Consider the following 16,982-nt stretch of genomic DNA (forward strand, 5'->3'; position numbering starts at 1 on the left):
TTCAGACTTCGGAAGTTTGATCAAGGCTGCATTTCTTCTTCTCAGTTTGATATGGAAAACATACCTAGGACACGCGTCAATCTTCACAGGGAACAGTGTACTTTATAACTTCATTCACATCACCTTGGCTACGTTGTTTCACTTTCTCAACAATAAAATGTAAACTTGATATAAGGAACTGCCTATTTTTATTTTAATATTAACAACAAAACAGACAGCAGAAATGTTGAGGCGTCGTGCTGCATGAGCGTCATCTTCACAGTGTGGATATTTATAACAAAACGGAGCCGATAACAACTGCCTCCTTTCAATTTCAGTGAAAATACGAAACACACCCTGTGTGTCTTTTGCTGAATATCAGTTTTAATAATCGATAATGGCCATTATAAAAGTATAACATACAATAAGTTTATACATTATAGGAAATAAAGGCAAGCGATCAGTCAATATACAGAATGTAGGCTACGTGGTTACATTAATCATTAACTTATCTTTGCACTTAGCCAAAACACGTTACCTGAGAGCAAGTAATAGATTCCAATGCCCAAAGTCAGGGAATATGTCGTTTGATAAAGACAACAAGATTAATTAAATATCACGTTTAATAAATATAGTGAGATTAGATCCAGCGGGAGAAGCTTGATGAGAAGTCCGACCAGCACAGCTCTCATCTGGGTAGATGGGCTGCAGCGCTTGCCAAAGTGTGTGTATGTGTGGTCACGTGATGTGCGTTTTCAGCGTTTTGGTGTGGACGGAGAGCAGTTCAGAAACGCTGGGTAAAACGCGAGTGTGGACGCGGATCGTTTTCATTCTAAAACGCCGTTTTAAAACTAAAGCGCACTAGTGTAAACGGGGCCTGACAGAATCAGCGGAGCGGGGAGAGAGAGCGCTCCCCGCTCCGCTGATTCTATCCGTACACAGCGATCACTGGCATTCCCCGCCCGCCGTGTAAACAAAGGGGCGGGGATGCCGGTGACGTCACCACACACCCTGCCCCTTTGTTAGACGCTGTGACGAGCGGGAAGTGTTTAGGAGGGAACTCGCGCCGGCCAGAACCAAGGTAAGCTGTTCCCGCCCCTGCCTGCCACTTAGCTACCTATCTGCAGCCTGCCACCTACCTAGCTACAGCCTGCATCTTATATATATATATTATAGGTAGATACAGACTGGCACAGACTGATGTGACTGGAGTGGGGTGGGGGTGTTTTATTTATACATATATACGCCTTTTTTTAGGTGAGGGAATGGAAGTTTTGAGTGTGTGAGAAGTGTGTGAGAAGTTATTCTCCACCTTGAACTTCAATAAGTCAAAGTACAGGTCTAGACTTAATGATGATCATCTTCAAGCCATACTGAGGGTCTCAACTGCTTCCGCTCTAAAGCCAAATGTGGTTCAGATTTGTGAGAAGCGCTGTCAAGTCTCTGGCAGCAAGGAGTAGGCAAAAGATGCCATGTTCAGAAGAACTGTTCATAATCTTCACTCAATGTTCTATTAATTTTCAGGACACTTCATGTTCAGAAAAAATGATAAAAACTGTTAATAATGACATTTGAGGACTTTTTTTTTTGTGAAATCCCTTATGCGGCCCAGCCTCACCCAGACTTTGCCTCCTGCGGCCCCCAGGTAAATTGAGTTTGAGACCCCTGGTTTAGGTAGAAAAAAAAATAAATCAAATCAGTTACTTTAACTTATTCAAAGGTGATAAAATCTGTTTACTTTAACAAAGTATAAAAGAACTTTCTGTCATTTCAGCAACACTGACACGGCCTAGTGAACTCAAAAGCCACACATTTAAATTCCCTGAAAAATGATGTTGATGAAATTTAAGAAAGACTTGTTTATTTAAGTTACTGTTTTCATTTCCTTTGGCTTGGAAAGGCATATGTCACTTGAGTGAAAGCTACACTTTTGCATGCAGTAACTGTAACAGTCCTGAGTTAAACCTCTCAAATAATACAAAAAACAAAAGATTCTCCTAATCCATTTTGCAGAAACAGAGAGATCAGGTGAGTTGCTGCTGGAAGCGTGTTGGAGACCTACCGAGAAGAGAGTGACTTTTAGGTCAGGATCTGAAACCAGACATGGTACTTCGATGTGTGTTTCAGAGTCTGTTATGAAGATGGTCTCCATGTCGTTGTCTCCCCTTTTGATGAATGGATGCTCTGGGTCTGTTTGTTTAAAGAAAAAGTCACATGAGTTCAGCTGCCTATAAGTTCTGAAACCTACTTCTCAGTTACCTTTACACATTACAATACACAACAACCATCTGTAAAAAAAATCTGTTTTATCCTAGACTCTGCCCTTCTTTTTGACAAATTGGTAAATGCAGTAGTTAGATCTTGTTTTTTTCAGCTGAGATTATTAGCCAAAGTAAAAGGCTTTTTAACTCGTGCAGAATTCCAGAGATTAATCCATGCCTTTGTATCATCACACTTGGACAACTGTAACTCAATTTATGTGGGTATTGGCCATTCCTATATAAATAATCTTCAAGTGGTAAAAAATGCAGCCGCTATAGGCTTCTTACTGGCACCCGCAAGTTTGAATACATTACTCCTATCCTGTGCTCCCTAAATTGGTTGCCGATATGTTTTAGGGTTGAGTTAAACATTTTAATGTATATTTTAAAGGTATTAAATTGCCAGGCTCTGACTTATCTCTCTAATCTTATTATTGTAAAAATATCTGACAGATGTTTAAGGTCATTGAACCACAAAATGCTAGTCGTTCCCAGATCCAAATTGAGGAAAGAAGGATCAAGTTTTCTCTTTAGTAGGACCTAAAATGTGGAATGGGCTACCTATGTCCACTAGAACAATTTTCAATGAATCTTTGTTCAGCGGAAAGCTTAAACTACACCTCCATATACAGCACACCTGATACAGCACAACTGTTGTTTTATTGTGCTTTATAAATAAATAAAGTTAATTAAACTAACAAAATGCAACAGAAAAAAAAAAACAATAAATGCATGTTTATTGAAACAAACGAAAGTTTGACCTGGCACCCTAAAATCAATCTGCTGCATCCTACACTATTGCTGTGTCTTTAATATAATATAATCACCACAGGGGTTGCTAAAAAATCAAAAGGTTGATGACTTTTTTATTTGCCTTTTTTAATGTAACTTTTTTTTTCTGCTGTGGGTTAATTCTACAAGTTTATTAAAATGAATTAGATTTTTTGAAAATCACCAAGTGACCCTCCTCATTGTCCCCGACCCCCACTTTGGGAACCACTGACTTAGACTAGCAATCTACTGATCCTTAACCCAACCAATAGTTTTTTCAAAATCAAATTTAAGAGAAAATTTAACTGCAACCACATAGTTTTACCTTGATTTTACATTGATTTGATCTCTTTTGAGTAACCGAACTACTGAGAAAACTGACCACTCCAAAAAAGCTGTCTATATATTATGATGCAAGTCTATTCTATTACGAATAGACACTGTTTATCATTAGTGTGAAAAGAAACAATACTTGAAGAGTTCAGATGCAAAAGTTGCTAAACGCCACTTCCGTCAAAGATGAGATAATGACATTGAGTGAATGCTTCAGGTACATAGTACACCATCAACAAATATTTTTGCTTCGAATCATCTGACAAAAGTTTGTTGGCAAAAGCCTCTAATAGCTATGTCCCGGGAACCAATCAGAAGGAGCAAATCGAATCATATGTTTTAAATGTAGCAGCTAATAAGCCGACTTTTATAAGGAGAGTGTTTTATTCCAATTCAGATTTAGATTTTAAAAAATGAAGATAGATGAACTGCATGAGCCTGTCCGACTGTCACTGAATGGCAAATGAATGTCAAATAAAACGTCTCTTACTTAAAAACTCTGTGCATCATATGAAAAAAAAAAAACATATTGTACAGTCGGAAGTTTAACATGCATTTCTAATGTTTTTTTTTTTTTTTTTTTGCACAACGATGCTACTTTGAGTCTGATTTACTATACATTAAACAGCAACTCGATTTCATGAAAGACGAGGTTAAACAAGAGTCCATTCTTTTATCCCACTGATGCTATGACATGATGTAAACAGAAGAGTCGAAATAGAAATGTTGAGATCAAGACCTTGAGTATGGTGAGGATTGATGAACAACAGCTTCTAAAAGTCATCTTTTTTTTTGCACAGAAGCCTACTTTGTGGTTTATTGGCTAATGTCAGCTATTTTTAAAGATAAATACTGTATAATTTATAAAACTATACATAATTTACGCTCTTGATTCTGGAGGTAATTGTTAATATAAAAACACTAATACTGAAATGGTTCAGGCATTTTAGAATGACCAGAACAACATTTCAGATGTTTTACAATGCGGTCAGCCTGCTGGTTTGTCCATTCACACATTTTTTTTTTATCATCACATGATTTATTATAACAAAATCGCATGACCTTTTTTAATGCGCATACTGGAATATGTGTTTCCATCATAGTTCATGCGCATCTTTTCTTATCGAATAAAAAGTTTATCCTGCCCAGTTATGCACATATGTTTTTTATACGCATTATCTAATTTTATGCGTATCTTGCCGTTTCCATCAACCGTTTTTTATGCGCATCTCCAAAATCGTCATTTCTGTGTGAACTATCCCTTTAAATATGGTTTGAACATAAACAGAATGACACAAATGTTGTTTATTAGTTTAAGAAATCTTAGAGGCAAGTACAAAACATTAGAAACAAATATAAAAGTAGTTTGATTGTAAAACCATTAAAAATGTTACAAAACATCACCAGGTTAGGTCTGAAATGTCTGTGCAAGTCTATTCTAATACATCTAGCTTCACATGTGCACCTAGTTTCAGATCGCAGTTTCTAATGCATAGCAGGCACACATAGCATTCTTAGCATTGCAGTAAGGTACTTTATTGTAAGCATTAGCATAAACTGTCTCCTTCAACTGTCAGTTTTCCATTTCAGGTCAAGTACTATCATAACAGAGCAACATTTTGAAGTCAGCCTTGTTTACAGATTAGCCACCTGAATAATAGTCTTGCATAGCTAGAGCTTCAGACTGACATCTCTAAATATGCTTGTCTTTCTGTGCATTTTTGGTCTAATTAGTGTTTTGGTTCAAAGTTAATATAACAAAGTGCAATTTAAATCACAAGATGTGTTCTTGCTCCATCCAATTTATCAAGATACATCAGGATGTGACTTATTTATAAAGATATTGCTTGTTTGGTTATTTGCTTCCACATTAATTTGAAGATGTGACTTCCAGACAGTCAGCAACAGTTTAGTACTTTTATTTATAAAGATTATTCTAACATAGGCTGTTGGATGTCTCTATACTGTAGTAATTAATTGTGATATATCTTGTGTATATCTAATGAGCAAATTTGAAGTTATTTGTTATTATTTGTTCCCCTGTTTATTATGTTAAAAAAGTACAAAGTTACTGTAGGTTTCTTTATTTCATAATATATTTAATTAATGTTACTATTAACATTATTAACACTACTTACATTTGTTTTATTGTTATATACAGCGAGAATAACTAATGAATGGCCAATCTGAGTGACATGGTGTTGTTTTCCTAGAAAAATACTGATCACTTGTCTAATCCAGATGCACACTTGTCAAGTCTAAACTATCAAGAACCAAATTTGTGTACTCAGTATTGAAAATGCCTCTAGACTCTAACCAAGCAATCGCAGTTTGCTTTGTTTGGTTTATGCAGATATTCCTAAAACGACTGATGTCTAAACTAGACGTATGCTAGGAGCCCAGCTTAAAGCTGATCATAATTAGCACTACTTGTAACAAAGACTTATTGGAAATAATAAGTAATTCATATTTTTATGAAAACAGTCAAAAACATACTTTTGACTGCAGTTTCTCTGTAAAATGAATGCTACAGACAGTATAGACACCAACAAGTGAAATATTTAGATGCAAAACCCTCTAAATCCATCAGACCTCTTACCTTGTAAATGAGCTCTGATTAAGTTCAGCAGTTTCATTTTGTAGGCAATGATAAGATTATTACTTGGTAAATAAAATATCTTTTTTTCATAAATGCCACTTTGGACAATTGTTTGGTTTTTTAACAACGCAGATTTTCTTTTGCGTCAAAACCAGCTAAATCCACTTTTGCTTTTGTTGCAAAAACCTCTACATCCACCGACAAGACAGTGTTATTAGTTTAAAATCACTAAAGATGCGAGTCGAAATTATTTTGCCAAACATAAAACACATTACGCAAACCACCTAAAACAAAAAATACATAACTCTGTTAGATAGTTGGTGGTTCATCCTGCTGTGGCGACCCCAGATAAATCAGGGACTAAGCCGGAGGAAAATGAATGAATGAAATCTTTTAAGTAAGTGCATTAATTAATTAATTCATTCATTCATTTTCCTTTTGGCTAAGTCACTTTAATAATCAGGAGTTGCCACAGCAGAATGAACCGCCAACTTATCCAGCATATGTCTTACCCATGTAGAGACATCCAACAGCCTATGTTAGAATAATCTTTATAAAAAAAAGTACTAAACTGTTGCTGACTGTCTGGAAGTCACATCTTCAAATTAATGTGGAAGCAAATAACCAAACAAGCAATATCTTTATAAATAAGTCACATCCTGATGTATCTTGATAAATTGGATGGAGCAAGAACACATCTTGTGATTTAAATTGCACTTTGTTATATTAACTTTGAACCAAAACACTAATTAGACCAAAAATGCACAGAAAGACAAGCATATTTAGAGATGTCAGTCTGAAGCTCTAGCTATGCAAGACTATTATTCAGGTGGCTAATCTGTAAACAAGGCTGACTTCAAAATGTTGCTCTGTTATGATAGTACTTGACCTGAAATGGAAAACCGACAGTTGAAGGAGACAGTTTATGCTAATGCTTACAATAAAGTACCTTACTGCAATGCTAAGAATGCTATGTGTGCCTGCTATGCATTAGAAACTGCGATCTGAAACTAGGTGCACATGTGAAGCTAGATGTATTAGAATAGACTTGCACAGACATTTCAGACCTAACCTGGTGATGTTTTGTAACATTTTTAATGGTTTTACAATCAAACTACTTTTATATTTGTTTCTAATGTTTTGTACTTGCCTCTAAGATTTCTTAAACTAATAAACAACATTTGTGTCATTCTGTTTATGTTCAAACCATATTTAAAGGGATAGTTCACACAGAAATGACAATTTTGGAGATGCGCATAAAAAACGGTTGATGGAAACGGCAAGATACGCATAAAATTAGATAATGCGTATAAAAAACATATGTGCATAACTGGGCAGGATAAACTTTTTATTCGATAAGAAAAGATGCGCATGAACTATGATGGAAACACATATTCCAGTATGCGCATTAAAAAAGGTCATGCGATTTTGTTATAATAAATCATGTGATGATAAAAAAAAAATGTGTGAATGGACAAACCAGCAGGCTGACCGCATTGTAAAACATCTGAAATGTTGTTCTGGTCATTCTAAAATGCCTGAACCATTTCAGTATTAGTGTTTTTATATTAACAATTACCTCCAGAATCAAGAGCGTCTGTGTCCACGTCTGAATTCATTGCATGTCAGCATCGCCTTCTAAGGCACTAGTCATTTATTAAGTGAAGAAAAGATTCACGCAGCTTCTCTCACCACTGCAAATTCCATTTTACTGTTAATATTTGGCGCCAGTTAATCAGAAAGTGATGATTTTGTTTGATTTGACTTTTTGGATGGAAACGCTGCTTTATTCGTAGTTTTGCACATAAAGTTAATTTACATTTTTGGATGGAAACATAACAAATAATGGAGAGGGTTGAGGCAAATTTCTTTATCACAAAGATTATCATTTATAATTTGACTTAAAAATTTTTGTTTGTTTTATTGCTTTTTATATATTTTATTTCGACCAAACTAAAATGAAATGTTTCAATTAAATGTTAAAATCAGATGTTCAAAATCTAAATACTGTCACTCGACAGATAGAGGACTATGCAGAAAATGATCGGTGAGCAAATCAAGACAAAAACTAGTTTACTGTTGTAAATTAGATTGTTTTCATTTAAATTTTAATTTATTAGGTAATTTAAAGCAATGTTTTCTAGCCATTTTTAAATGCTATTAAATAAATTAGGAAATTACCCATGGCAATTATATTTAGCTTCGGCCTACTAGCCTCCATCAAGTTTGGTTCTTGACCCTTCATAAGAAAAAGTTTGGGCACCCCTGCTATAGATTCAACAGGAAATTGTTAACTGCACTTTCAGAGAGGAACACTTTTTTAAGACACAACAGTCAAGCAGAACTTTAAGGCTTCAATGATTTAAAGTGGCAGACAACATAACTACAGTGCAATCCCCTAAAAAAGGTATCATACTTTGATGCGGACACTAAAACAATTACCAGTGTAGTTATTATTCAAGAGAACGGGTTTTACATTTTACACATGCTTCTCAAAATGATTTTCCATGCTAATCAACAGCATGTCACAGCCGCTGTTGATAAAGCTCAACTATTTATCCCAGAATATTCCTTTAAAGTCAAGACTTAACATTCCACCTCAACTTCTTTGCCTGAATACACAAAGTTTTTAGGCAGATTTAGCCTTCGGATCATCCGGAATATCTAAAAAAGGGGAGATTTTTTTTTTTCTATCAACAGTCTCCAGCATTGTTCCTTAAGCCGCTTAATAACAGGCTTTTGTCTTGGTCTGAATCCATATGTGTGAGCCTCCTAAAACAAACCCCTCCAGCTTTGACTTTCAGCGGGAGCTCACCTCATGGCGATGCTTCTGTGCCTCATTCGATGCCACCTGATAAAGCCAGCTGCCATTATCCTAACTAGTCCTCACGCAGCTTTAAAGCAATCACTCCGAGCTGTCGGGAGTCCAAACAAAAGGTACATATTTAGGGGATTATGTTTCTGCCCTGTGGTGGTCTGCATACACAGACATAATAGGAAAAATATACAACTCCTCGTAGTTATGGTACTAAATCATCTTCACTGCTTTTTTGAGGGTGCCTTCTAAAGAGATTGGGAGGCGCTGGAGGGCATGACATGTAGTCGTAAACGCCGACAGCTTCAAGAAGCAGCAGGACCTACGAGCTCTTAACCGAAGACACATGCAGCCAAGTGCCATTCTGCTTTACGCTCACTGCTAATTTATAGATGTGATTTCAGCTGGCTCTGATCAGCCCCCTGGTAAGATCTGTGGAAAGCGTTTCGGCATGTTGTCAGGAGAAATCATGCGGAATTTCACACAAGGGAGGGAGTCAGCGGGGCGTCTGTACCTGACTCTCCCTGGGCCTGTTTCATCCTCCCTCTTAAAAACCTGTCAGGGAATGAGAGCAACGCAAGGAAAGCTGTCCCACGCCACTGACTCTTTGATCAACTGGTGGAAAACCAATTGGTTACTAATACAGAGTTGGATTGTGTTGTGGAGATAAACAAACTTTCAATAAACTAGTGAAGGAAGTGCTTGCTCAAACCTTATTCCGCAGAACACTAAAGTGTGAAAAATAAAGAATCTTAGCTTCAGGATGGGTATACACTAATTTAAAAAGAAATCTGGTAACACTTTACAATAACATTCATTCATTTTCTTGTCGGCTTAGTCCCTTTATCAATCCGGGTTCGCTAAACCAGAATGAACCGCCAACCCATCCAGCAAGTTTTTAAGCAGCAGATGCCCTTCCAGCCGCAACCCATCCCTGGGAAACATCCACACACACACAGTCACACTATGGAAAATTTAGCCAACCCAATTCACTTGTACCGCATGTCTTTGGACTGTGGGGGAAACCGGAGCACCCGAAGGAAACCCACACGAACGCAGGGAGAACATGCAAACTCAACACACAAACCAACTGAGTCGAGGCTCGAACCAGCGACCTTCTTGCTGTGAGGCGACAGCACTACCTACTGCGCCACTGCTTCGCCCTTTACAATAACAGTACATAAATAATGATGTGTTAATATGTAAACTAAAAATGAGTCACAAGACTTCATCTGTGAATGAAGGTTACATTAATTACTTAGTGCATGCTTGTTTGCTAATTAACATCTTAGTTTATGCTTAAATTATTGGTTGGATTGGTCCAGTCTGATTGGTCAGAGATTGCTCAGAGGACCCAGTCTGTTTCTATTGGTCGACTGCGTTCAGCGTGAGACAGAGAGAAATGCCCACCATGGCTTATCAACATTGTTAAACTAGTCAGAGTGCAGAGTATATGTGTAAGCCCAATGCAGGAGTGCATTAAAGGAATGCAGTTAAACCCTAAGATATTGCTCTATTGTTAACCATGACACACATTCAGTAATAATCCACACAGTGGCAAAAGCTGAACCATTTAAAAATAGTGAAACAGTTGCCATAGCAACGTCATACGTCAGAGGGTTGCAAGCTGACAAACGGCTTTAAATCCATAAAGAAAGCGGCACACGTCACGATTTTAACATGGTTTTAGACACGATATGAGAATATAAAAGGTAAACCAGATAAAGTACAACCCACCTGGAGTGGTTACAAATGCCAAAACACAATTAAACACACATTTTGCAAGCTAGAGAAAACAGGGAGGCAACCATTTTAATCGCACGCACTTACACTTGTGAAATGAAGGAACTGATTCATGAACTGTGTACTGTAATGTTTCTGTCAAGGTCTGACAAAGTCCCATACATCAATAGTTTTTTCTGATCCTTCCTTTAACAAACGGCTGATGAATGCCTCGTTGTAAGCGTGTAGGTTGCTAAAGCACTCATCAGAAAAATTATAGGAACACAGCACAAGGCTGGGGCTATAATGCTAAGGTACTTTTGCAAAAATAAACTTCCGCATGACTCTTCACACCTTTTATCTTTGCGTAGGGAAAATAACATTAACTTTCCTTCACACTTCAGGGCACTTTGTCTGCGAGGCAGGATTCAACTGGGATCTGCTACAGTGTTTGTCTTCTTTTTCTATTTTTGCTACAGTGTTTGTGGGCGGGGCTGGGGGATTAAATTTTCTTGGGTCTGGGCCTGCAGCAAATGGGCGGGGCTTAAGTTTCATATTGACGTCATACCGGCATGGCTAAAGATTCATTACCCCGACGATTCATTTCAACCATTCTGAGTCGACTCTTTTATAGAAAAATCATCAGTTTTAAACATGGCACACTTTCAAATTTAAACCTAAAACTGGATATTTCACTTAAAGCTGTGTTACACACTGGATGTAATGTAATGTGTATTTATATAGGGCATTTATTGTGTATGGCCATACACCCAAAGTGCTTCACAATCATGAGGGGGGGTCTCTCCACATCACCACCAGTGTGCAGCATTCACTTGGATGATGCGACGGCAGTCACAGGACAGTGGCACCAGTGCGGTCACCGCCCACCAGCTATTGAGGTTAGTAGAGAGACAGTGATAGAGCCAATTTAGTGGATGGGTATGATTGGGAGGCCATGATGGGTAAGGGCCGATAGAGGGAATTTTTTGGCGAAGACACCGGGGTAACACCCCTACTCTTTACGAGAAGTACCATGGGATTTTTGATTCGAGAGTTTGGAGCTCGGTTAAACATCTCATCCGAAAGTTTTATATATACTGTATATTTTATACAGTGTTCAGCATAAATGAGTACAGCCTATTTTGAAAATGAATATTTTATCCATTTCTCAGTGAATTTAAGCAATGTATTTTGGTGCATTTAAACAAAATAGATTTATTAAACATATATATTTATTAAAATAATATTTCAGTCACCAAACATATTTAGAAATTGAAAGATAAAACAATTAAATTCAAGCAAAATATTGCAAAAATAATTACAACCTATAAAATTTCAACAGATTTTTTTTTTTTTTTGGCTTCTCTTGATTTTTCCACTTTTCAAATTTGTATTTAATATTTTATTATAACATAAATTTGGCTGTACTAGCTTTTGGACCATTTTTGTAAGTTATTTTGTTAGGTAAGCTGTAGACTTGGCTAAAGTAGTGACTTATGTATATGCACAAATATAATATTGTATAACTTTCTATCAAAAATATTAATTTAAAAGATAGATTTGTGTTTGGTGTACACATGCTAAGCACTGTACATAAAAACCACAGAAAACGTTTAGGTAATTTAATCTATTTGCGACTGGAAAACTAGACCAAATCCTTGCTGCTTTAATGTATTTTAGTTGATTCAAATGAACCCATCTCAACATACATCAGTCAAACTGACTGAAAAATTAAGTTAAACTTTGTATAACTTAAAAAAATAATTGAAAGCTGATTAACTAATTAAAATAAGTTCAAGTAACATAAAAACATTTGTTGTCATGTCTTGTTTTTTATATTGTGTTTTTAACGAAGAGTCACAATACAGTCATATCTAGCCTCATTATTCGGAATAAACGAGCAAATTTAACGAAAAATTCAACTATAGGTTCATGTGTCAAATTAATCTGTACTATATGAAATGTAAAATGCCTTGATCCCATCCAACAGATCAGTAAAAAATAGAAACAGTGGAGATCAGTCATAAATTACAAATAACTTATGTTATTGCAAAATTCTTCCACTTATCGTCTTTGGTTCAGACTTGTTTTGGGCATGACACAAAGCTCAAAAAAGATACACAGTAATCCTTATTTGTGTATCCTAAACCAGCAAGGAAACTCTGAATATTTATGGAGTGTCAAAAGATCAAATCTGCTTCTGAAATATGAACGCATAGATCATCTGTCAAGCTCCAAAAATGGCAAAATACATTTAAAAAAAAAACCCAAACAAGATTCAAGTCTCCTAACATCATATGTACAGTCATCATGTGAAAACTAAAGCCATTTTTCTATCAATGATCCCCAACTTTTTTAAAACAAAGTGTTTCGTGTGAACTTCCTGCTAGTCCACATGTGTCAGAAGATTATTTTGAAACATGAACCTGGAATAAATGAGTTTCTTCGGATTCTATGAACTACTCACTGTAAATAAAATATTAATTAACAGCTTCCTGAATTTTGTGATTCATGGGTGCTTTTTAGATGTTTAAACATTTGAATTGCATTATAAGACATTGGTCTCAACTCATGATGATGAAAAGTTTAATAAAAGTGGCTTTTATTGACATTCTTAGCCACATTATTAAGCTTTAAAGTTAAACTAGAAAAGTAGACAAACATTATGGTGACCTAGAAAACCTAGTCTGAAAGTTTGGAGTAGTTTTAAAGTTTAAATAATTGAAGTAGTTTTTAAGATGTTTGAACAGTTGGGATAGATATGTACAGTGCATCCGGAAAGTATTCACAGCGCTTCACTTTTTCCACATTTTTATGTTACAGCCTTGTTGTGGATTAAATTAATTTATTTCCTCAAAATTCTACACACAATACCCCATAATGACAACGTGAAAAAATATCTGAAATTGAAATTTAAAATTCTTGCAAATTTATTAAAAACAAAAAATCTGAAAAATCACAGTTTATACAGCCTTTGCATTAAGCTCTAAATTGAGCTCAGGTACATTCTCTGGTCTGATGGGACTAATAAGTTGAAAGGTCATCAGTGACTGGCAGATTGGAAGTCTGAGTTAAATAAACCCAACCTTAGGTCTGTATGACAGTCTGGCTCACAGTTATGAGGTTACAAATTTTGGTCCAATGTTAAGTCAATGGGATTTTCTGAATTTTCCAGGTCAGTTTTCGGAAAACCGAAAGTCGAATCAGTTGGAAAAGATATAGCTTAATATATAGATATAGCTGAACTTCATTCAGTATCGTTTGGAAGTATGGAGTTAGTTTGATGGTTGTAGTATGAACGGTCTAATATGAGATGTGTTCTTAAAATAGAAGAAGAAAAAGAAGAAGTAGCTTCTATTATATATGTTGGCTTTCTCAAGCAACCATAATTAATTGCTATATGAAATGTTCACTTAGCAAAGGTAAAGTTTTCATTATGCAAAGTGTATATACACTAAACACACTTCTGAATAACAAAATGGTGTAAAATGTATATTTATATATTGTTTAGAGTTTGTGTCTTTTTGGTCTTTATAAGCTGCTTTTGCATTTGAAAAAAAAAAAAAATTGGCACAAATTTAAAAATACAAAAAATTATTGATATTACTTTATGAAATAACTATAATTTTTTGGTTTAATTCAGGCTTCAATTTTGTCAAATGGAGTGAGCAGTTCTGTACTAGTGGCCTGGCTTCAAAGATTCCTTTTCCCAGGCAAATGTACAAGTGATAAGACTGAAAAACTGAGTGTTGAATAAAAGATTTTGCTGAAAGGGGGCAATTTGTATAACTCCCATTCACATTACTTAGGTGATAATATACTCAAATCATCTGAAAATAAATATTATTCCTTCTATATGATAAGTAAAACACTGATAGGACAGCATTGAATATATTTTCTCTGTAATGGTAATATCAGCAGATTTGGCATCATGCAGTATGTCTTTATTACTTTCTTATCTTTAGTTTATTCAGTATAAAAGCTCCTTCCTCTTCGTGAGTTGTCTAAGGGATAAACTAAAAATGTTCTAAGTGTGTTCATGTATAATCTGCTCTGATCTTCTGAAGAGGGGTGATGTTTTTAAGGAGATGTTTATGATGTTTTTGTCTGCTCCCCAAAGAAAATAGAAACTTTAGACTACGATAACCCAGCCAAGCATTCTTTGAAGGGAGTCAAATAAAAATGGGATTTGTGATTTGGTTTGCCTCGGGAAAATGCCACAAATTGCAAAAGGGACCAGACACTGATATTCAACTAACTCTATAAAGATATAAGGAGTGCAATGGTTTCGTTCAGGAATGATATGTATTTTTCCAAAGGTTAAGTGTGTATTTGCACAAATGGGCTGCAGAACAGGAAAGAATTGCAGTGCATTTTGTCCAGAACAGTAACATGAACTACAGGTTGCTCTGATGAACCTGATAATTAAAGTGTTTTAATGTCACTGCAGGGTGGCACAGTGTGTAGCACAATCGCCACAAAGAAGGTCACTGGTTCGAGCCAAGTCAAGTTCGAGTCAGTTGGCATTTCTGTGTAGAGTTTGCATGTTCTCCCTGCGTTCGTGTGGGTTTCTTCTATGTTCTCCGGTTTCCCCCTCAGTCCAAAGACATTTACTACAGGTGAATTAAATAAGCTAAATTGGCCTTAGTGTATGTTTGTGAATGCAAGAGTGTATGGGTGTTTCCCAGTGTTGGGTTGCAGCTGGAAGTGCATCTGCTGTGTAAAACATATGCTGAATAAGTTGGTGGTTCATTCCGCTGTGGTGACCCCTGATTAATAAAGGGACTTGAAGTGAAAAAGAAATAAATGAATAATGTCACTGCATACAGTACATACACATTAATGTAATGTTAAAGCACATTTGTAGTTACACATAATACACATTCTGCTTTGTCTCTCTTTGAAAATAATAGTTTAACTTTTCTGACATTGTTAAAGGTCCTGTTCACGCCTGGTATTAAAATGCATTAAGGTGATGGGATCACAGTATTAGTACTTTACATACGGTGGTGGGTTTAACTCTTTTTTTAGAACAAAACTACACCAAGCACTATGGAGTTTTGTGTTAGAATCAGGACTGGTAAGAGAAAATAGTCATGAACAATTTCAAACAGCAAAGTTGAAATCCAATCTAGAGTGTGCACTACTTGTTTAGGCAGAATAAAAATGGCCAATATGAAAGTGACTGAAACTGCAGTTCATAGATCAGCCACTAGAGGCTGGCTTCATAAGTGATGCAATCACATAAACTCCCCATGTTAAAATGTCCAACTTTAAAGAAGAAGAAAAACATATGTTTACAGCCTGGTACAAAAATAGTTTTGGGTGTATAAAGCTAATATGACAAATGAATGTTTTTTTATTTTTTTATTTTTATAAAACTTATCCATTTAATTTATATTAAGCCTTAATATTCTGCATAATTAAGGTTGTAGCAACTTGTAAAACAGGTATCTGCTGCTCGCGTCACATCACCTCAGATAATTACAACCACTCAACTTGTCATATCTGTCATATTTGTTATTTTGTTTTATGTGGATTTGTTGATTTTTGGAATTATTTCCTTTAATTATCAAATAATATGGCATGTTGTGCAGTAATTGGGCTCACAGAACATTCAAGTCTGGCCTCCATTTTTTCCGGGAAGTGATTTTTTTCTACAGTATTATTTTTAAATGATTTGATTTATATAAAAAAATACATTTATAATTTATATTTGTATTTAAAACTTGAATACACTTCAGAATATGAGGTCAGGCAATCAAACAATTATTTAAAGCAATTTAACACAACGAGAAAAGCAAGGAAACTTTAACAGACCATCTGTGCGAGAATAAAGAATGAGCCTCCTTCATTCAGCCTCTTTACTTTTCATTACTTTACTTTTACTCTTTACTCCTTTACTTTGGTGGATAAGGAAACAGTGTTGTATGCACTCCACTGAAGACATCAATTAGCATACATATTTAATTTTGTTAATCAAGTGCAAAGATTTGTTTCAAAACTATTTCTAAATTCAGTTATAATTTCCAGCAAACGAATAAATGAACAGTAATAACGAAGTGTGGTCAAAAAGTAATTTTCAGGGAATGTTTGGAGTTATATCTAAACACACGTACTATAGTGTATGATAGGGCCCATAAAACTGATATAAACATGTAAAACTTGTAGTTTGTCACTTCCACCTATATGGATCAATGGTTTTATTCACGTCAACTTATACTACAGTTTCTCATCAAATCATAACCAAATCATAATCAAATGCTCTCTAGTATCTGACATGCCCCGCATCCTTCAAGACGCTTCTCATTTGCTTTTCAAATGCATTTGAGCCCAACCACTCTTACTGGTAAAGCAGTGATAAAACAAACCGTTATGGACTGTTGTCAAAGGAACAGAAAGAGCTAATAATCTAATAAATATTCATGTTTCAAAGCATTTCACGGGACCTTTAAAGTAATTAGAAGTAATTAGCATTTCTCTCCTGTAGAAAAACAGCATA

General features: G+C 35.6%; 2 protein-coding genes across 7 annotated transcripts in view; one reads left to right on the top strand and one right to left on the bottom strand.

Moving 5' to 3' along the window:
- The window catches only part of immt (inner membrane protein, mitochondrial (mitofilin)), a 905,839-nt gene that overhangs the window by 668,887 nt on the left and 219,970 nt on the right, over positions 1–16,982 (top strand). The window lies entirely within an intron of this gene.
- The window catches only part of flt4 (fms related receptor tyrosine kinase 4), a 141,169-nt gene that overhangs the window by 85,446 nt on the left and 38,741 nt on the right, over positions 1–16,982 (bottom strand). For all 6 annotated transcript variants that reach the window (XM_087280076.1, XM_087280074.1, XM_087280075.1 and 3 more), the window contains exon 4: positions 2,042–2,169. In XM_087280076.1, coding sequence (XP_087136202.1) covers positions 2,042–2,169 — 128 coding nt within the window. The remainder of the gene's footprint in view (positions 1–2,041; positions 2,170–16,982) is intronic.

This window comes from Danio rerio, chromosome 14 (assembly GCF_052040795.2).
Source record: "Danio rerio strain M-AB ecotype USA chromosome 14, GRCz13ab, whole genome shotgun sequence".
In the NCBI taxonomy this organism is placed as follows: Eukaryota; Metazoa; Chordata; class Actinopteri; order Cypriniformes; family Danionidae; genus Danio; species Danio rerio.